Source organism: Ahaetulla prasina, chromosome 15 (genome assembly GCF_028640845.1).
Source record: "Ahaetulla prasina isolate Xishuangbanna chromosome 15, ASM2864084v1, whole genome shotgun sequence".
In the NCBI taxonomy this organism is placed as follows: domain Eukaryota; kingdom Metazoa; phylum Chordata; class Lepidosauria; order Squamata; family Colubridae; genus Ahaetulla; species Ahaetulla prasina.
Window position 1 is genome coordinate 5,492,353 of NC_080553.1, and position 22,252 is coordinate 5,514,604.

The window sequence follows — 22,252 nt, forward strand, 5'->3', positions numbered from 1 at the left end:
ACCCCAGCGCTTCCCGAAAAGCAGACCCATTCCGATATTTCATTTCCCTTCCGCCTGAAATCTATATAAAAATATTTCAAGTGCTCTCTGCCAATATTAAAAACACTCCAGAAGGCGCACACATGCTGCAATTTTGAATTATTGCTTCCCTGCACACATATATATTTTCCCCTCCGCACATAAGTCTTTGGTACACAATATTTTTGATGTGTTTTTAAAAGCAAGAATCATAGCAATTTAACAATACTGCCTTGGCAGCCTGCGCATGTTATGGCTTAGAATCTCAGCGCTGTTATGATTCTCCGAGTGCGATTTCTGAATTATTAACCTTTCATAAATACTTAGCTGGCGCATTAATGGATTTACAACGGCTGGGTTCGGAATGGATAGCCGCAGACCGATTAAGGTACATTATCTTCTGAATAGAGAACCAGGTGACAAAACCACAAGCAAGAAGAGAAGACTAAACAAAATAAAATGCAATAAAAAACAGTCAACCCTGAATGCTTTCCTTGTTCGGGATTGCTATTGGCCTCCCTATAAATTTCAGGCAGTCCTCAACATATATCCATTGCAGTCGTAAGCTGTGATAGTCGTAAAATGGCTCACCCCTATGACTGAACCCATTTGTACATCCTTGTCTTATTTTTTTTTTTTATTTGAAAAAGAACTCTTTACTGGATATGCAGAAGAAACTGGCTGACATTTTAAAAATTAAATATGAAAAATAAATGATAAGCTAAGAGAATGACCTGGAAAATATTTTCTTATTGGATCCACAAAAAAGGCTTGTTAAAACCTTGAAGAAATCTATGCAATGGGATAAAGAAGAATTGAAGATAAATTAAATCCTATGATTGAATTAAAGGTTAGAACTATTAAAAGTACAAGGAAGGAATATAAAATTGACTTTTTTGTTCAAGATTAAAATAAAACTTTTTTAAAAAGTTCTGGCAACCTTTATGGACACCAAAATTCAAATATTGATGTTTTATGGATTTGCTTATCCTTGTCTTATTTTTATCATCTAATGTTCAGTTTTGCCATGTCCTAGACTCCCATTCTTGGCTACTGCTACCGAATACCTCTCACCGACCCGTGCGCTCTCACAGAGAGGGACTCCTCAGGGTGCCGTCGGCGCGACAGTGTCGTCTGGCGACGCCCAGGGGAAGGGCCTTCTCTGTGGGGGCTCCCGCCCTCTGGAATGAACTCCCCCCAGGACTCCGTCAACTTCCGGACCTCCGAACCTTTCGTCGCGAGCTTAAAACTCACTTATTCATCTGCGCAGGACTGGATTAGTTTTTAAATTTATGGGTTTTTTAATGGGTTTTTTATTATTTATCCTAAATTTTTTAATCTCGGCCAATTGAATAAGTTTTTTAATTGTATTTTAATTGTATTTATACTGTAATATTGTTGTGTATTTTTATCTGGCTGTGAACCGCCCTGAGTCCTTCGGGAGAAGGGCGGTATAAAAATTTAAATAATAAAATAAATAAATAAATAAAAATAAACAGATGAAATAATTCTCTCCAGCAAATGCAGTTTAATTTCTTAAACTCTTCTCCCAAATTTTCTTTAATCACCAGGAGAGATAGATGATGATTGATAGATAATAGAGAGCAATAGCAATAGCCTTTAAGATTTATATACCGCTTCACAGTGATTTGTAGCCCACTCTAAGCAGTAGATAGATAGATAGATAGATAGATAGATAGATAGATAGATAGATAGATAGATAGATAGATAGATAGATAGATTTAGATGGATGATTGATATAGTGTGAATGGATGGATAGATAGAGATGGATAGATAGATGATATCGATGGATGATAGACAGACAGTTGATAGATGATGGATAGATAAGTAGGTAGATGAAAGATAATAGAATGATAATGATATAGCTATATACAATAGATAGATGATAGGTAGGTAGGTAAGTAGGTAATGGATGGAAGGATGGATGGATGGATATATAAATAGATGGATGGATGGATGATACAGATGGATGATAGGCAGTTGATAGATGATGGATAGATAGGTAGGTAGATGAAAGCTAAGAATGATAATGATAATATCTATATACAATAGATAGATGATAGGTAGGTAGATAGGCAGGTTGGTAGGTAGGTAGCTTAGATCAATCAATAGATAAATAATGGACAGAGGAAACAGACAGACAGACAACTGATCTCTTCTTTCTCTTTTTTTTTCTTTTTCACAAGGACAGGACTTCTGAAAACTCCATATGGGAAAAAACGCAACATTGTCAACATCATCAGATGACTTAAAAGTTGGTTAGTTCGATTTCACGACAGGATAATTCTAGCCCATCAAGCCATTAAGATCTGACAGCCATTAAGGTGTAATTTTTTTTTCTCTCTTCGGAGGAATAGACGCTAAATCATCCCAGATTTCCTCTCTAAGAGGAGAGTCACTTTATTACCTAATAGGCAGAGGATGAATGGCTTTAGTTAGGTGCTCAGAGATCTGACTAATAAAATAGACATTGTAAAATAGAATAAAACCACCTTTTTGCAAACTGAGCTGGGTTCGGGATTGACACCAAGGGTTGGGTTCATAACTCAGATTAATTTATCAGTATATTGGCTTTATGTGATGGCGGGCCTTCACATAAGTAAGTCCTTGACTTGAAACAGTTTGTTTAATGACTGTTCAAAGTTACAACGGCACTGAAAAAAGTCACTTACGACCGTTGTTCACACTTACATCCATTGCAGAATCATGTAATCAAAGTTCAGACGCTCGGCATGTAATCAAAATGCAGACGCTTAGCAAGTGACTCATTATTTATGATGGGTGACATGTCTTAGGGTCCTGTGATCCCCTTTTGCGACCTTCTGATGAGCCAAGTCAACAGGGAAGCCAGTAAACAACACGGGTTGCTAACTTAACAACTGCAGTGTTTTGCTTAACAATTGTGGCAAGAACAGTCGCAAAATGGGGGGAAACTCACTTCACAAATGTCTTGCTTGGTAAAGAGAAATTGGGGGCTCAACTGTGGTCCTAAGTCAGAGTGGTGTGGTGGCCTAGAGGTGGAGCTCTCATCTCACAATCAGGAGGCTGTGAGTTCGATTCTAGGTAGAGGCAGATATTTCTCTCTCTGGGCATGTTGAGAATAGATCTGCTGAGCAAAACTCCGCATTGGCGACAGGAAGGGCATCCGGCCAATAAACACTCAGCTCCATTCAGTTGCCCAGACTCCACCCCACAAGAGATTATGGGGTCGTTAAGAGAATAATAATTGTGGTTATGTTGAGACCTACCTGTTTACTGTATGCAGGAAGAAACAGTTCTCTTACCACATGCTGGATTTCTGCTACAGTGAAAACCTCTCATTTGAAAAATTTCAGTTAAGGCATTCTGAAACAGTACCATTCGCGGGTGGGGCGGCTCTGTTCTCCGATTTGTGGCCGACAGAGCCCAAAAAGTTCTGCCTTGCTTGATTTATTTCCCGATGAATGATTAGCAGTCCAGAAAAAAGAAATTGAAAGGCAGAACGATGTTTCAGCTACATTAAATCAGCTACTGAACCCGAAAGCATCGCGGATGCATTGCCAAGGTATTTCTTTAATTAGCCATAAAGTTAATTGGTCAGGCTTTCAGGGGAAGAGAAGGGGGAAAGGAGACCGATCCAGAACGTGGTAAATCTTTACAAGAAAACCTGCTTCAAGGTTTTCTTGTAAAGAAATCCCTCGTCTCGGGGATTGCAAATATATGGATCTTGCCATATTTACATGCTCGGAGAGAAAAGAGCAAAATTATGCAAAAAGTTGCAAGGTTGACTTTATTCCTAGGATCAGAGGGCGGAGTCTGATCCCGGCAAAATTAGAGGCTGTCTGCGTTTAGTGACTGCCTCGCACAGCGACCCTTAGTGATGGGAGATGAAAAATTTAACTTTGCCACCAGTCCTTTCATTGATGATCTTTGCAGGCCTGTCAAATAGTTAAGTTGAAGGAGCAGTTGGGATTTATAGAGTTGGAAGGGACCTTATATGTCATCTAGTCCAACCCCCCACCTAAGCAGGAGACCCTACACCGTTTTTGACAGATGGCAATCCAATCTCTTGACAGTTTCCAGGGATGAAGCTCCCACAACTTCTGAAGGCAACTTCTGTTCCATTGGTTGATTGCTCTCACTGTCAGAAAATTTCTCATTTCCAGGTTGAATCTCTCCTTGATCAGTTTCCATCCATTATTCCTTGTCTGGCCTGAAGGTGTCTTGGAAAATAGCTTGACCCCCTCCTCCCTGTGGGAGCCCCTCAAATATTAGAACAGTGTTATCCTGTCATCCCTAGTCTTTCTTGTCGTTAAACTAGACATGCCCAGTTCCTGCAACCGTTCATCGTATTTTAGCCTCCAGTCCCCTAAGTTGTGTTTGGGCTTCACTTAGTGACCTCCTCACTGAAAGACCAAATGGCCAGTCTCACTGTGGTTCCTAAATGAGGATGACCTGTAGAAGACACAAAATATTCCCACCAAGGTGTACGATGCACTAAGTTATGTTGTTTGTACAATATTATAAAATATAAATAGATTAATGAAGATAAAAATCATACAAGCTTCTTAGATTATTACAGAGGAGTGATAAGGGTCTGTCAGTAATGATTATAGATGGAAAACCTATTTGAAGAAGTTATGGTATTCACTGAAGTTTCTAGTCCTTATGAACTGTGAAAATAGCTTCCAACAGTATCATAGCCAACATCGGTTTCTTAAGTACTGAGTTTATTCACAGACATTTTCAGCTTGCAATTAAAAAAAATAATTGAATTTGGAGAGAAAATAAGGAGACAAACCTTTTTTTAAAATTTATTTACACAGGCTCACATCACAAAGTTTTTGTAAACAAGTTTAAAGGAAGATATTTGATATTTTTTAAAAGAGAAGAGAAGGGCTGCCTTTCCTTCCTGCTTAAGAATTAAAGAGCAATTCTCAGGATTTTTTTAAAAACAAAAATATAAGCAAAGTTTCTTCCTTCTGGCGACTCTAAAATTCAGTGCAAAGAATTAGTTAAAAGGGTTGCCGAGTCAGGGTTGTGTGTCTGAGGCAACTTGGAAAACATAAGCGGATGAGAAATTGAGAACTTTGTTTGCATCTGATTTCAACCCATATATTTTAAAAAAACCTGGGAAGGGAGGGAGGGAGGAGGAAGAGGAAGGAAACAAGCAAGGAATATAGGGAGGGAGGGATGGCAAAGAGAAGGAAGAGAGGAAGGAGGGAGGGAGGAAGGTAGGAAAAAAGGAATAGAGGGAGGGAAGGAAGAAAGGAAGGAGGGAAGGAAGGAGGAGGAAGAGAGAGGAAGGAAGGAAAGAATATAGGGAGCGAGAGAGGAAGGGAAGAATATAGGGACGGAGGGAAGGAAGGTAGAAAAAAGGAATAGAGGGAGGGAAGCAAGGAGAAAGAGGGAGGAGGAAGAAATATAGGGAGGGAGGGAGAAAAGAAGGAATGGAGGGAGGAAGGGAGGGCGGGTCAGGAAACGGGCAAAAATATGATGCCAAACCAGTTTCACACTCCCAAATAATTGCTAACATAAAACCAAACCAAACATTTCCCCAAAACCTGCAGTAGCTTAAAAAATATCCTTTATTGTCTAACTAGACCTCTTCATAGCTTGGACTAAATGATCTATGATCCCCAGCCATAATGCCAGAACTGTTGGTAGAGCTTTGAAGTCCTACCCACGTGGACTACCGGTGTGTTTGCGTGTTTGCGGAGAGAGAAAGTTCGATGCACAGCAACTCACAAACCTGACTTTCCGTCCGCACCTTTACCTATGAACCTCGGAAAGGCATCCAGGGGAGAAACAAAATGATTTCCAAGCCAGGGATCTGACGTTATCCATTTTGCAGTTCTGTCTGCCTGTCACACTGAAAGGGAAGTTGAAATGCTTCTGGGTCTGTTATTTCGGGTTCCAAAGGCAACTTTGTGGCTTGAGCAGACGGGTGGGAAGAAGCATCAGAGAAACCTGGTTACCTTCGATAACGTCTAGCCTGCATCACAGGATGCAGCCTGTAAAATTAGTTTGCTAGCACTCTCTGCTTTAGCGGGGGAGGTGGGGCGGGGGGGAGGTGGTTGGTAAAAGCAGGGAGGGAGGCAACCTAGAAGTCAAAAATCATGCAAGAAAAATGTCCCTCCGGATGGCTGTTTCCTGCTGGGTCAGCAACATCTCCCGATCCCCACGACTTTGGTTGTCTTCTGTTACAGGTCACGTCAAGTCCGTCCGGCATTCGTCCTCGACTTCTGGCGGTCGTATTTGACAGACACGATGAGAAAAAGCAGCAGAGTGACACCCTGGATCACCGCCAGGAGGAAGAAGTAGTAGTTTAAATGGCAACCGTTGATATTCCCTGCGAGGATAAAATGAGAGACAGAGTAAGGCAGCTGATGGGGCCTGGGAAGTTAGTTACATGGCCTAAAGGGAAAGAGGTATAACTTAAGGTAAAGATTGGGACTCACCTAAGTAATTATATAGCTATGAAGAAAAGAAAAGAAAAGAAAAGAAAAGAGAGAGGAGAGGAGAGGAAAATAGAAAGGAAGGAAGGAAGGAAGGAAGGAAGGAAGGAAGGAAGGAAGGAAGGAAGGGAGTGAAGGAAAGAGATGGGACGGAAAAGGAAGGAAGGAAAGGAAGCAAGGAAGGGAAGGAGAGAGGGAGAGAGGGAGGGAAGATATTGATTTCCTTTTACAGCCAAATCAGACCCCTTCAGCCCAATCAAAGTGTATTAATTAAGCATTTTCTTTGCTTAAGAAACTCTCTGAATTTTGTCAGTTCGCCGGCAATACCCGTGTCAAACTGAAGCCTCTTTTCTTCACAAGCATTAATTCAATTAAACCCATTTTTTTAATCGGGAGGCGAGAACCGCACCAAAGCTCTTCCACCTGACACTTTAAAAACAGGAGATATATATATATATATGTTTCCCCTGAAAAGCACAGGGGCTTAAAAAGCTGCCTTTCCCCTTTTTTATGGATCAGACTGTGAATGCCATAAAAATCTTTTTCTCTCGCTCACAAGGCAGAACTAATTTTAATTGTTTTAGAGGAGAAGGCTGGCTGGCAATTTCGGGCTCTTGCAGATCCGTGAAGGAGAGGATTTGAGCCAACACCGTGAATGGAGAAGGGATGGAAGAAACCTGAATCAATCCTTCGGGTTAAATCATTGGCCATCAAGCATTGATAGGGCTGATCTTGCTGAATCAGTTTCTGAGAAGGTCCCGAGAACTTTTATGCTGCCCCCAAAAAGTTCCCCATGTGTTCGTTTAGTGAGGTAGAATGCTTCCACATTACTACAGTACTGGCCAAAATTGTGGAAACCTTTTGGGAAAAGTGTATTTTTAAGGTTTGATGGCTAATAACATCACTTTTTCCCCCCAGGAATTTCAAGATAATCCTATTCCACTGCTGGACCGGCCTGTGGAATAGCCCAGACCTTCACCCAATTGAAGATCTATGGAGCCGACTAAAGAAACTTGTTAGCCAGAAGCGACCCAGCAATAAAACCCAGTTAATAGAAGCCATCATTCAATCAATTTCACATTATAACAGCTGCAGAACTAAAAGACTTGGTTCACCCCACAGGAAGACGTTGCAAGGCCGTAATTCATGCTAAAGGTTACCCAACTAAGGATTAACTGACATGGTGATCATTTTTGTACGTCTCGTTTTTTTCTATGTGTTTCACTTTTCTTCTTTATATTGTAATTGCTATTCTAATAGCAAATCCTTCATAAAAGTTATTGCATTACATTCTTGATTAAATTATCTTTCCATTGATATATAATTTTAGGGTACTACTAAAAAAAAAAAGTGGTGTTATTAGCTAGTTTTAGAAAATACACTTTTCCCAAAATTTCCACAATTTTGGCCACTACTGTAAGTTGGATCTCACAGTTTCTTCACCATGAGTTGATGGTTCTCCAAGATTTCGGAGGAGATATGTTGGAAAATCTTTGGAGAACCACTATCTTCAATGGTTGTAAGTTGGAGGATTCCTTGCAACAGAGGACTTACAACCATGGGAGATAGTAGTTCTTCAAGATTTCAGAAAAGAATGTGATTATTACAGGGAATCCTTGATTTACGACCTCAGAAGATAGTTGTTTCCCAAGATTTCAGAGGAGAATGTGTTTATTATAGCGAGTCCTTGACTTATGACCATGGGAGATAGTTGTTTCCCAAGATTTCAAAGGAGAATGTGTTTATTACAGAAAGTCCTTGACTCTGGGATCAAGCATTTGCTAAAAGGTAAACTTGAATTTGGTTTTCTGCCTGCATATTTTTTTAAAAAGAAAAAATCCAAGCCAATAGAGATAACTGACCCAAATCGGTGTGGTTGCTCATCCAACCGATTGATTTGAGGGACACCAACTCCAGGAGTCCCGAGCCCACGAAAGACCCGATTCCAGAAAAAAAGAAGAAGAGGCCCATTATTGCACTTTGCATCGATTTCGGAGCCGCAGAGTAGGCGAATTCCAAACCTGGGAACACAAAGAGAAGACACAGACAGACCATAGTTAGTTCACAGCCTAACTTCAGCAGAAAGTTAGCTTTTGTTTCTCTGCCTTGAATCTCCCATTGCTTTATTTCGTTGGGCGTTGCAGCATAAGGAGCAAAACCTAAATCGTTCTCGGGACAGTGGTGAAGCTATGGATTTTCAGTCATTTAAAATTTCTTTGCCTTTTAATTCATTTGCACCAGTTGGTGAAATGTAAAATTTGTTGCTTTTGGTTCTATGGGTGTGGCTTGGTGGGCAGGTTTGGTGGGGGTCATGTGACTGGGTGGGCGTGGCCAACTTTTTTTTTTTACTTTTTTAAGACTTTTTTTTACTACCAGTTTGAACGAATAAGTAGTAAAAAATGCTTTAAAATAGTAAAAAAGAAAGTTCCAACGATCACAGCTGTGCCATGCAATCGTCTGAAGCTTTTTAAAAAAAATTTTTTAAAACCTATTCGCTGGAACTGGTAGTACAAAAATGCTTTTAAAAAGAAAAAAAGGTTCCAACAATCATGTGGCACAGCTTTAACCTTGTTAAAGCATTTTTTACTACCTATTCGGCCAAACCGGTAGTTTTTATCACTACCATTTTGCCCGGACCACAGTGAACCGGTAGCATTTAACTCCTGATTTGCACTACAGGTTTTATATACTCTTACTTAATGGTGTTCGCGCCACTGGACAAGGATGTTTTTGACTTTTGTATTTATTTATTTAATCATATTTTTATACCGCCCTATCTCCCAAGGGACTCAGGGCGGTTTACAGCCTCACAATACTTGACAACACAGTATCAACAGTAGAAACCTTCAAATTTCTGGGTTCTATCATATCGCAAGATCTCAAATGGACAGCTAACATCAAAAACATCATTAAAAAAGGACAACAAAGAATGTTCTTTCTGCGCCAACTCAGTAAGCTCAAACTGCCCAAGGAGCTGCTGATCCAATTCTACAGAGGAATTATTGAGTCTGTCATTTGCACCTCTATAACTGTCTGGTTCGGTTCTGCAACCCAACAAGAAAGACACAGACTTCAGAGGATAATTAGAACTGCAGAAAAAATAATTGCTACCAACTTGCCTTCCATTGAGGACCTGTATACTGCACGAATCAAGAAGAGGGCCGTGAAAATATTTGCAGACCCCTCGCATCCTGGACATAAACTGTTTCAACTCCTACCCTCACAACGGCGCTATAGAGCACTGCACACCAGAACAACTAGACACAAGGATAGTTTTTTCCCCAAAGGCCATCACTCTGCTAAACAAATAATTCCCTCAACACTGTCAGACTATTTACTGAATCTGCACTACTATTAATCGTTTCATAGTTCCCATCACCAATCTCTTTCCACTTATGACTGTATGACTATAACTTGTTGCTGGCAATCCTTATGATTTATATTGATATATTGATCATCAATTGTGTTGTAAATGTTGTACCTTGATGAACGTATCTTTTCTTTTATGTACACTGAGAGCATATGCACCAAGACAAATTCCTTGTGTGTCCAATCACACTTGGCCAATAAAATTCTATTCTATTCTATTCTATTCTATTCTATTCTATTCTATTCTATTCTATTCTATTCTATTCTATTCTATTCTATTCTAATAAAAACATACATATAAATACAAAATAAAACACCAATTTAAAAAACTTATTACATATGTATCCTAATATCCAAGCGAAATGTTGGAGGTGTGATTGTGATGACGCTACATATTTTCATATTTGGTGGACTTGCAAGAAAATTAAGGTCTTTTGGATAAGAATTTGGTGGATTATTCAAAATGTACTGAAGAAGAAGATAAAGTTCCTGCCACAATTTTTCCTTTTGGGAATTATAACGGATTGTACAGGGATTGAGACTAAACTGATTCTGAATTTAATAACAGCAGCAAGACTGTTGATTGGACAATACTGGAAGAAAGAAGAGGTACCTACAATAGAAGAATGGATACTGAAAGTCATTAATTTGGCTGAGATGGCTAAAATCTCAGCTTTTTTAAAAGACAATACGCAGGAAAGATATTTAATTGAATGGAAAAAATGGATTGATTATCTACAAAATAGATATCAGATTAAGAAATATCAGATTGCCTTTGAATAATTAGAAAGTTATTTTATGTAATGGGGAGGGGGTTGGGAGATGAAAAGCTTTGGATGTGGTTAATTGGATTGGAAGGGAAAATTTTATTCTGTGTTTGGTTTATGTATAACAATACCTTGTGATTGACCCGGGAAGCCGAAGGGGCTTTTTGGGAGGGAGGGGGGGAAAAAGGGGGAGAAATGTCTTTGGTTTTTTTTTAAAACTCTTTCAATAAAAAAAAACTTATTAAATAAGGCCGAATATTAAAACTACAATAAGATAATAAAACCCCGTTAAAACCAAATTTAAAATTTGAGGCTTGTGCTTGGAAATTAAAAAACATGGCAGCCTCTGATGTCAAACAACAAAAGCGTCAGGCCCAAAACGCTGCACAGTTTTCTCCAATTTATCTTCCAAAGCACCAGAAGGCCAGGAGAAGAAACAATGGATGGAAACTAATCAAGGGGAGAAGAAAACTGGAATTGAGGAGAAACTTCCTGACAGTGAGGACAATTAATCCATGGAACAGCTTGCCACCAGACATTGTAGCAACTTCATCACTGGAGGTTTTTTAAAAAGTGACTGGACGGCCACTTGTCTGAAATGGTTTAGGGTCTCCTGCTTAAGCAGGGGGCTGGACTAGAAGACCTTCAAGGTCCCTTCCAACTCTATTCTGATTCTTGAGTTGTGGGTGCTCCATCACTGGAGGTTTTCAAGAAGACATTGGACAGCCATTTGTCATGAGTGGTGTAGTCTCATGCTTGCGCAGGGGGCTGGACTACAAGATCTTCAAGGTTCTGTTCTGTTCTGTTCTGTTCTGTTCTACTCTTACTCTTTCCATTCCATTCCAATTCTCTCTGCATCCCAAACCTATGAAAATTCTGCCCCAAGATGGAGCTATAACTAACGAAGTAGACTTGGACAATGAATTCGCCTGAACCGGATTCTGCCGGTTCAGGTGAATCAGTTGTTAAATTGCTGGCTGGTTGTTAAATTGCCCCACCCCTTCCGGGAGTCCCCTACACACCCATTTTTGCTCCCAGGAGTCTGCAGGAAGGCCTACTAGGCCCACAATGGGGTGCAGGGGGGCGGTGCATCCCCCGCCGGCCCATTTTTGCTCCCAGGTGGGTGCAGGAAGCCGGGTGCTGCTTGTCACACCCTCTGGCTAAACCCACCATGGCCACGCCCACCCAGCCGGTTATTAGGGCAGAGAATTGTTTGTTAAATTATTTGAATCCCACCACTGGACTTGGAGACTCATTGATCCATTGATGGCCTCCAAAAATGAGCTCTCTTTTCCAGTCGAAGCCTCTTCAGAACTCAGAAGCAAAAATCCTGATTTTTCTAAATCTGAATCACCCTGGACGACAGAGGACAAGAATGTGGCTTGTTCCCAATTGAAAGGAACCAAAGAATAAAGAACGAGAAAGTCTTGTTCTCAATCCAGAATTCAAAACCTGCACACACACACACACAATTCCTGTCCACATCCCCCCACACAAAAGCCTTAAAGGTGCCTCTGGAGGCCTCTCAAGCAAATGGCCAAATTGCCATTTCAAATGTGTCCAGAGGGGGGAAAAATAATTCAATGTTACGAGTGGAAAATAAGGGCGGCTGTTGTATTGAATTTTATTGAAACCTAAATACCAGTCGTGTGATTTGTTCTTGTGTACCGCTCATGTTTTAGAATGAGCAACACAGAGAGAAAAAGAGACACGACACTCAAAGGTTGCACGTTCCTGATTTAGGGAGATCACCTTTTGCAGATCAGGTGTTTGTTTATTTGTACCCACCTCTCATTGATCTTTAAGAGTAACTCAAGGGGTGAACATATCCAGCATATCTTCCTCTCCTATTTTCCCAACAACAAACCTGAGTTGGGCTGAGAGAGAGGGGCTACTAGCTCAAAGTCACCCACTTGGCTTTCATGCCTAACATGGAACTAGAATTCTCAGTCTCCTAGTGATGAGCCAAAATCACCCAGTCAGCTTTCATGCCTAAGGCGGGACTAGAACTCCCAGTCTCCTATTCATTGGCCCAAACTTATCCAGCAGGCTTTCATGCGCAACATGGGACCACAATTCCCAGTCTCCTGTTCATTGGCCTAAGCTGGCATTCATGTCTAAAGTGGACTAGAACTCCCAGTCTTCTAGTGATTGGCTCAAGTCATCCAGCTGGCTTTCATGCCTATGGCAGAACTAAAACTTGCCATCTCCTGGTGATTAACCCAAACTCACTCAGTCAGCTTTCGTCCCTAAGACAGAACTAGAACTCACAGACTCCTGCTTTCTAACCTGGAGCCTTAACCACTAGACCAGTGGTTCCCAACCTTTTCTTGTTTGAGGCACAACCTTTTCTTGTTTGAGGCACCCTTGGAAAGCCTTTCAAAAGTTCCCGGCACCCTTATAAGGAAATAGATATTTAAAATCTCCGTAGCTCAAAAGTTCCCGGCACCCTCAAAAGATCTCACGGCACCCCTTAGTGCCGCGGCACACTGGTTGGGAACCACTGCACTAGACCAAACTGTCCCCTCTGAATGTTGGAACTATATTTGTGGCCAAAATTGTGGAAACCTTTTGGGGAAAATGTATTTTTGAGGTTTGATGGCTAATAACACCACTTTTTTTTTTGAGTTTCAAAATAATCCTATTCATTGTTGTAATGGCCTGGGAATAGCCCAGACCTTAACTCTTATGGAGCCGACTAAAGAACCTCGTTAGTCAGAAGTGACCCAGCAATAAAACCCAATTAATAGAAGCCATCCTTCAATCTTTCACAGTATAACAGCTGCAGAACTAAAAGACTTGGTTCACTCCATGGGAAGACGTTGCAAGACCGTCATTCATGCTAAAAGGTTACCCAACTAAGTATTAACTGACGTGGTGATAATTTTTGTATATCATTTTTTCTACACGTTTCACTTTTCTTCTTATACTGTAATTGCTATTCTAATAGCAAATTCATAAAAGTTATTGCATTACATTCTTGATTAAATTATCTTTCCATTGATATATAATTTTATGGTACTACTCCAAGAAAAAAAAAAGTGGTGTTATTAGCTGGTTTAAGAAAATACACTTTTCCCAAAAGGTTTCCACAATTTGCGCCACTGCTATAGTCTTCACCAGGCTTTGATCCAGGTGCTCCTCTGCAATATTTGGTTTTTAGACTCAAAAATGCCCAACTCATCCCTGTAAACCTGGAGGCGAGTTTGTCACGGCTAGCAAAAACCCACAAAAGAAGACCCCAGAGAAACCAAGCTGTTCAGAATTGTTTGGGCCCCCATGGCGAGAACACAGCTATGATTTAATTAGAAGATGAGGCAAAATGAGGGCTCTGTGAAACAGTGAGAGGCTGGTGGCTTTTTTTCCCCTAATGAACCCAAAATGTGTGTGAAACGGAGCAGAAAATGAGATTTTATGGCCCCGCACACACCTCCCGTTTACAGGTTACACCAGGAAAGTTGGAGGGGAGGAGAGGAAGAGAGAGAGGAGGAAAATCAATCACCAGTGATGAGCCTGGATAGTTATGCAACTATCATAAGAAGCCACAACATCCTTGTTTACTCAAGCCAGGAATTTGCTAAAAATCCACCAACAGCCGAAAGACCATCCAACAATCTGGCTGCTTCCCTTGAGTTAATCCTAGTTTGGACCAATAGTAGTTTGTAAGTAGTGTGTTTACACCTTAGACCTGGGCTTTTCATGGGCCCCAGACCACATCCAGCCCTTTGGCTGTCCCTATCGGGCCCGTGTGAAATGGATCAGAAATTAGAAATCATATATAAATAAATGTAAATAAGTGTATGAGTCGTCCTTGGTGTGTTCTGAGGTTGGTTGTTTTCTTTCAGACATTTGATGATCCAACTAGGGAATCAGTGCTAGAAGGGAGTGAGGTTTGTGGAAAAAAAGGAGGAGGAGGATGTGGAGTCCTTGGTGCTCTCTGAGCTTGGTTGTTTTTTTGCAGATATTTTATGACCGAACTAGGGAACATCATCAGTGCTAGAAGAGAGTGGGGGTTGTAGAAAGGAGGAGGAGGAGGAGGAGGACTGTGCAGTTCTTGGTGCTCTGAGCTTGGTTGTTTTTTTGCAGACATTTCATGACCCAACTAGGGAACATCATCAGTGCTAGAAGAGAGTGGAGTTTGTAGAATGGAGTAGGACGATGACTGTGGGGTCTTTGGTGCTCTCTGAGCTTGGTGGTTTTCTTGCAGACGTTTCATGACCCAAATTATATAACATCCTCATAAATATGCCATGCACACAATTGAGGAGAATTAAGTTCAGCCTATCGGTTTGGCCCTCCATAGCAGTCCTGGTTTCTCATGTAGCCCCTTGGGGAGATTAATTGCCCACCTCTGCCTTAGAGAAATGCATTAATGCCGCCAATTTTGGTTACTCAACGGAAAACTATTCAAAATAACAAATGGTTCAGGATCTAACCAATTGGCCCTGGATTACCTGCTCAGATTCTCCAAAAATTGCAAAGAGAGATTTGCAATCCCTGGTCTTCAGGTTAGGGAATTATAGACTGAATGAAGAAGCTTAAAGGAGGCCTGTTTTCCTGTCACACACGCGACATGGCAAACCAACCTGCAATGCTGGCTAAGATTTCGCTGATTCCGATCAAAATATACTGAGGGACCTGCCACCAGACGGACATGTCGGCTGCATGGTAGACAGCCGTCCCAATCTTCTGATCAATGGTTTTGGTCTTGACTCTCCTCAGCCGGTCACTTTCCAATATCCCTGGAAGGAAAAATGTACGGGAAATGACTCACAATCTTTTTTAACAGATTAACAGAGTTGGAAGCGACCTTGCAGGTCATCTAGTCCAACCGCTTGCCCAACCTCCTGCTACATCTGCCTCTACCCTACGTCTGCCTCCACTTAGGATCGAACTCACAACCTCCTGATTGTGAGGCAAGAGCTCCACCTCTAGGCCACAGCAGCTGGGTATTGGCAACATCCGTCTGAACATTCAACTGTGCATTTCCGCCATGTTCTCTCTGACCTCACACACGTGTACAGGCATTGCAGGTTTTTTTAATATTATTTTTTATTATACATTTTCCTTTATATATGTTTCCATTTTTGCAACAATAGTGTACTGTTTATATCAAGTCTGTTTTAAGTATGCATAGTATTATACACCCTGATTATAACCATTATTCTCATAATTATACAATTTAGTTGGCTGTAGGTTTTGGGTCTGGTTAGCCTAAAATAAGGGGACATGGTGGCTCAGTGGCTAAGAAGCTGAGCTTGTTGATCAAAAGTTGGCAATTCAGCGGTTCGAATCCCTAGTGCCACGTAACGGGGTGAGCTCCCTCTTCTTGTCCCAACTTCTGCCAAACCTAGCAGTTCGAAAGCACATAAAAAATGCAAGTAGAAAAATAGGGACCACCTTTGGTGGGAAGGTAACAGCATTCAGTGTGCCTTTGGCACTGAGTCATGCCGGCCACATGACCACAGAGATGTCTTCAGAGAGCGCTGGCTCTTTGGCTTTGAAACAGAGATGAGCACCGTCCCCTAGAGTCAGGAACAACTAGTACATAATGTACGAGGGGAACCTTTACCTTTGCCTTATATTGACTGTTTCCTAATATGATTTGATTGCTTATTTGTGACTATCATTAAGTGTTGGACCTTATGATTCTTGATGAATTTCATATCATCATATCGCAAGATCTATCTATCAAGGTTCTATCATATCGCAAGATCTAAAATGGATAGCTAACATCAAAAACATCATCAAAAAAGGACAACAAAGAATGTTTTTTCTGCGCCAACTAAGTAAGCTCAAACTGCCCAAGGAGCTGTTGATTCAGTTCTACAGAGGAATTATTGAGTCTGTCATTTGCACCTCTATAACTGTCTGGTTCGGTTCTGCAACCCAACAAGAAAGACACAGACTTCAGAGGATAATTAGAACTGCAGAAAAAATAATTGCTACCAACCTGCTTTCCATTGAGGACCTGTATACTGCACGAATCAAGAAGGGGGATTGAATATTTACAGATCCCTCACATCCAGGACATAAACTGTTTCAACTCCTACCCTCAAAACGACGCTATAGAGCACTGCACACTAGAACAACTAGACACAAGAACAGGTTTTTCCCGAAGGCCATCACTCTGCTAAACAAATAATTCCCTCAACACTGTCAAACTATTTACTAAATCTGAACTACTATTAATCTTCTCATCGTTCCCATCACCAATCTCTTTCCACTTATGACTGTATGACTGTAACTTTGTTGCTGGCAATCCTTATGATTTATATTGATATATTGACCATCATTTGTGTTGTAAATGTTGTACCTTGATGAATGTATCTTTTCTTTTATGTACACTGAGAGCATATGCACCAAGACAAATTCCTTGTGTGTCCAATCACACTTGGCCAATAAAAAATTCTATTCTATTCTATGAACGTATCTTTTCTTTTATGTATACTGAGAGCATATGCACCAAGACAAATTCCTTGGGTGTCCAATCACACTTGGCCAATAAAAAATTCTATTCTATTCTATTCTATTCTATTCTATTCTATTCTATTCTATTCTATTCTATTCTATGCTATTCTACCCTACCTTTATCTTAGTATCTTTTAGTATCTTTAGTATCTTTTAGTACCTTTTAAATATACATAATCTTGTACGTCTTAGTTATAACTGTTATTCTCATAGTTATACCATAATGCTCTATACACTTGTCACTCTAAACACTTTAATCTATAGTCACGTACAGTCCAATAGTAATAGTAATCTATATATATGTATTTATTTCTACTTTATTAATCTTTCGTTATTAAGTTACTAATCACTGTACCTGTTATCTAACCATTCGTACAGTAAGTCCCATGTTAAGTAATGGTCTGTTTCCATCGTTAACCTGTCCATTTCAGCACATTCTAATATTTTCTTTATTACCTTTTATTTATCGGTATACTTTCATTTTTTCAATTTTGTGCATATGTGATTCTCGCTGCTGTTATTACATGTAACATTAAGTATGTAATTCTTTTGTTGTATTTCCCCGGTAATACACCTAGTAAGAACGGTTCCGGTTTTAGACCTATTTGTTGTGCTGTCATCTCTTCTAACCATCTTTTTATCTTTGACCAATATTTTTTTGCCGTTGGACAGGCCCACCACATATGGTAATAGGATCCTAGTATCTGTTTACATTTGTCGCACTCTGGTGACATGTTTTGGAACATTTTTGCTATTCTTGCTGATGGCAAGTGCCATGTATAGAATATTTTGTATAGGTTTGCTTTGTATGGTGTTGATATTGCAGTTTTGATTGCATGGTTGCATCTACCCATGGCACTCGCCCTGTTTAGTTTAGGATCAACCATGCAGTATAATCCAAACCATCAGAAAAAGAATTAAGATCGGTTTAGACCCCTATAACAGATCCCCAAAGAGTGGTGCAGTGGCCTAGAGGTGGAGCTCTCGCCTTACAATCAGGAGGCTGGGAGTTCAATCCTAGAGGCAGATATTTCTCTCTCTTGACACAATGAGACTCTTTCTGCTGAATATAACTCTGCATTGGCAACAGGAAGGGCATCCAGCAGTAAACACTCAGCTCCATTCAGTTCCCCAGACTCCACCTGCACATGCTAGCTGGACTCTTGTGCAAAACTGTCCCCTCTGCCCGATCCACATCCCCCCCACCGGACTGCAAAGCTGGGATAGTTGGGGAACTTTGCCCTGTAATGCCCACAGATGTTAAACCCCTGATGAAGATTTTAGGATAACTGGAAATTTTGGTTGGCCAAAGCAAAGTATTCTTCCAATGGCAGGTAGTTCTCATTTAGCGACAGCCTTGTTTTACAACTGTACGAAGTTAATGACGGTGATGGAAATGGTCATTTTACAATCAAGGCTTACAGGGATGACCTTTGCAGGTCTGCAAAGCAAAGGAAAGCTGTAAATGCAGCCTCAGTTTCACTTAACGACCGCTTCGATTAATGCCCAAGTTGTCAGCTGTTATCTGAGAGCAAATCTAATAGCTAAAGTCATCAATTAGAGCAACCCTAGAAATCTAATGGCTAAAGTCATGTTTGTGAGCGGAGATCTAAATCATGACCCCATATCGATGGCCTGTGGTATCCAGCGGTGGAACTCCAGAACCCGAAACCCTGTGCCTCACCTGCAGCGAATGCAGAGCACATGACGAAGAACATCCCAAAGGCGATTCTCTTCAGCGAGGAAGGAAGAAGCCCCTTCTTCTTCAAGATGGGGTCCACCACTTTGTCTTTAAGGGGGATGAGGATGAGGATGAGCACAGCATCAAACATGGTCAGCCAAGCCGCAGGGAACTATAAAATATATAAAATAGGATTCCACACTATAAAAAAGATGTTGAGACTCTAGAAAGAGTGCAGAGAAGAGCAGCAAAGATGATTAGGGGGATGGAGACTCTATTTACAGAATAACAGAATAACAAGAGTTGGAAAGGACCTTGGCGGTCTTCTAGTCCAACCCCCCAGCACAGGCAGGAAACCCTAGGTCATTTCAGATTTGAGGTTTCAGGTTGCCCAATCTTTAAGAATCTCTTCTTAAAAACCTCCAGTGATGGAGCACCCACAACTTCTGGAGGCAAATCGTTCTACTTTGCATTTATCCCTATGGCTTCCTGGCTTTGGAGAACATCTGCTAAATCCTTGGCACTGGCCAGCCAACTTCCCTGAAGGTAAAAAAACAAAATCTTGTCAGCAGAAAAATTAAAATCCCACCCCCCTTTCTGACACGCAGAAACTGTAAACTCATTAAGGATCTGTCTTCATCAACTCACAAGCGGAGAAGAATGACAGTTTTACGAGGGATCATAGGTTAAAACATCAGCACACCTGATCTGCACAGCAAAATTGTTCCTAAAATAGTTATTTACACAAACGCAGAGCTGGCTCTGCACTCGTCTTCTCTCTATTGTCTCAGACTTTCTGCAGATGCCCTGCTCTTCATTAAAATTTCCACCTTGCAAGATTTTGACCTGGGTCAAGCCGATACACCCTTAGCTGCTTGCAGAAAGTTACTCCCTCCTCTGTAATCGCAGGAAAAGTTCAAGAGGCGAAGGGTGAAAAGTCCCAATTAAACAGGAAAATGGCCAGGATCTCCGATGGGATTTTTTTTTTTAAAAAAAGCCATGATGATTCTAACAATTAAATATTCATGCCAGATAAAATGAACCAGGAATGCTGAAAATGGGCAAGACTGGGTTAAAGGATAGGTCAACTGAAGAAACAGGCATTCCAAATGAATTTGGGGGGGAGGGGAGACTGGCGTCTCCAATCGGAGATATTTTGACCTTCGGTTTTGCGGATTGACCTCTGGGCTTTCAGTGTTGGAGCACTTTTGGAGGGAAGTGTCAGAGTATGAATATTCATAGACTGGAATAGGCATAGCAACAGGTCAGCCAGTGAAGACTGTTTGGATAGACATGGTAACAGGTCAGTCAATGAGGACCCTTTGGAAACTGAAACATAGTATTTGTTTGTATGGGGCCATAAGAGACAGTTTGGAATCTGGGTGTGGCCTAGACTTGCTGAACTGTATTGTGTACAGTAAGAGTTGGTTTGGCCTCTGTAAATGGAGCCTCTGCACAATATATTAGCCTCTGTAGCTCTCTACTCTATAATGACTTGCTTCTATGAATAATGCTTCTGCGTTCCTGGTTTGGTATGCTGACTTCTGATGTATGGTATTGTATATAAAGAAATTTTCTTATGTACATGAATCCTGCAGAATTATTTGTGTGTCTGATTGTGTGTGCTGCAACAAAACTCCGACAGGAAGTCATTGATTGCTTTCACTGTCAGGAAATTTCTCTTTAATTCTAGGTTGGATCTCTTTTTAACAAGCTTCCACCCGTTCCTTCTTGTCCTGCCTTCAGGTGCTTTGGAGAATAGGTTGACCCCCTCTTGTCTGTGGCAGTCCTTCAAATATGAGGTGCTCATACCATATAAAGCCTTAGTAAGACAACCCCTAGAGTACTGCATCCAGTTTTGGTCACCACACTATAAAATAGATGTTGATGCTCTAGAAAGAGTGCAAAGAAGAGCCACCAGGATGATGAGGGGACTGGAGGCTAAAACATACGATGAACGGTTGCAGGAACTGGGCCTGGCTAGTCTAGTGAAGAGAAGGACCAGGGGAGACATGACACAGCAGTCGTCCAATATTCGAGGGGCTGCCACAGAGGGTGGGTGGGGTGAAGCTATTCTTCAAAGCACCTGAAGGCCAGACAAGGAATAATGGATGGAAACTGATCAAGTAGATAAGGTAAGGCTGGCAGGTGCTCCATCTCTAGAGGTTTTCAAGAAGATATTGGACAGTCATTTGACGGGAATGATCTAAGGTCTCCTGCTTGAGCAGAGGGCTGGACTAGAAGGTCTCTTCCAATTCTGTTATCTTGTTTTCACTTTGTGGCTCACCGTGTGGGCGTGCGTGGTGCCGTTTGACGTGCTGTTGGAAAATTGTGGAATTCTCAGGTGGAGGCTCTGGAGGACATAGGTGGTCTGCATCTGTGAAGTCAAAAGGATTTATTGTTCAGCAGTGTTTTTTACAAAACCCTGAAGGATCAACCCTTCTTTGTCAATGGCTTAGCACTTAGACTTGTGTACTGCTTGCCAGTGCTTTTCAGTCCTCTCTAAGCTGTCTACAAAGGCAGCCTCTTGCCTGCAGCAATCTGGGTCCTCATTTTACCCACCTCGTAAGGAAGGATGGAAGGCTGAGTCAACCTTGACCCGGTTCAGAATCAAACTGCTGGTAGTGGGCAGAATTTACCTGCAATACTGCATTCTAACCACGGTGCACCATGGAAGAAAGGAAGGAAGGAAGGGAGGGAGGGAGGGAGGAAGGGCAAGAGCAATAGGCCTTAAACTTAAATACCGCTTCACAGTGCTTTTACAGCCTCTCTAAGCAGTTTACAGAGTCAGCCTCTTGCCCCCAACAATCTGGGTCCTCATTTTACCCACCTAGGAAGGATGGAAGGCTGAGTCAACCTTGAGCCGATGAGATTTGAACTGTCAAACTGCAGCTAGCAGTCAGCGGAAGCAGCCTGGAGTACTGCACTCTAACCACTGCGCCACTTCGGCTCTTTTGGAACCACAGTTAATCCGCTCACCTGGAAGTAGACCGTCCAATATGGGATGAGAGCCAAAAAGACGGGGATGATTTTGACCAAGGCCTTGACGTCTTCCACTTTGTCTTCTCGGAAAGGGCCCCCATGGGAGGCCTTGGCCGCTTCAAAAAGGCTATCCTTGGAAGCCTGAGATGGGTGAAGGATCCCTTGGCTCCCCCTTTGAAGAGAAAATGAAAATTTATTCCGTGGTTCCTTCTCAGCTGCATCACCCAAAGACTTTGGAGGTGGGCTTTTTTTTAAAGGCGGTACGTGCCAAATATTCAGGGGTGCCAAAGGGGAAGAATCTGTTGAGTAAAAGGGGTGGGATAGGGACATACTAGATTTAATACCACCTTTTAGTTAGGGTGCAAATCAAAAATTGAAATTCTTTCAGATTGAAGGCAGGTTTTAATTTTTGGAAAAATGTTGAAAGCTTGCATGAAGTTTCTGAAATGCTCTGTATATGATGGGCTGGGGTGGGGTAGGGAGGAAAGGAAGGAAAGAAGGAAGGG

General features: G+C 41.4%; 1 protein-coding gene across 1 annotated transcript in view; it reads right to left on the reverse strand.

The window, feature by feature from the left end:
- Positions 1 to 4,816: 4,816 nt before the first annotated feature.
- SLC15A4 (solute carrier family 15 member 4) overlaps positions 4,817 to 22,252 on the reverse strand; it is a 32,365-nt gene continuing 14,929 nt past the window's right edge. The window contains exons 3-8 of the mRNA XM_058158321.1: positions 21,744 to 21,918; positions 21,052 to 21,141; positions 18,768 to 18,936; positions 15,199 to 15,354; positions 8,339 to 8,497; positions 4,817 to 6,370 (exon numbers count right to left, since the gene is read on the reverse strand). Of these exons, the coding sequence (XP_058014304.1) occupies positions 6,234 to 6,370; positions 8,339 to 8,497; positions 15,199 to 15,354; positions 18,768 to 18,936; positions 21,052 to 21,141; positions 21,744 to 21,918 (886 nt within the window). The 3' untranslated portion in view covers positions 4,817 to 6,233. The remainder of the gene's footprint in view (positions 6,371 to 8,338; positions 8,498 to 15,198; positions 15,355 to 18,767; positions 18,937 to 21,051; positions 21,142 to 21,743; positions 21,919 to 22,252) is intronic.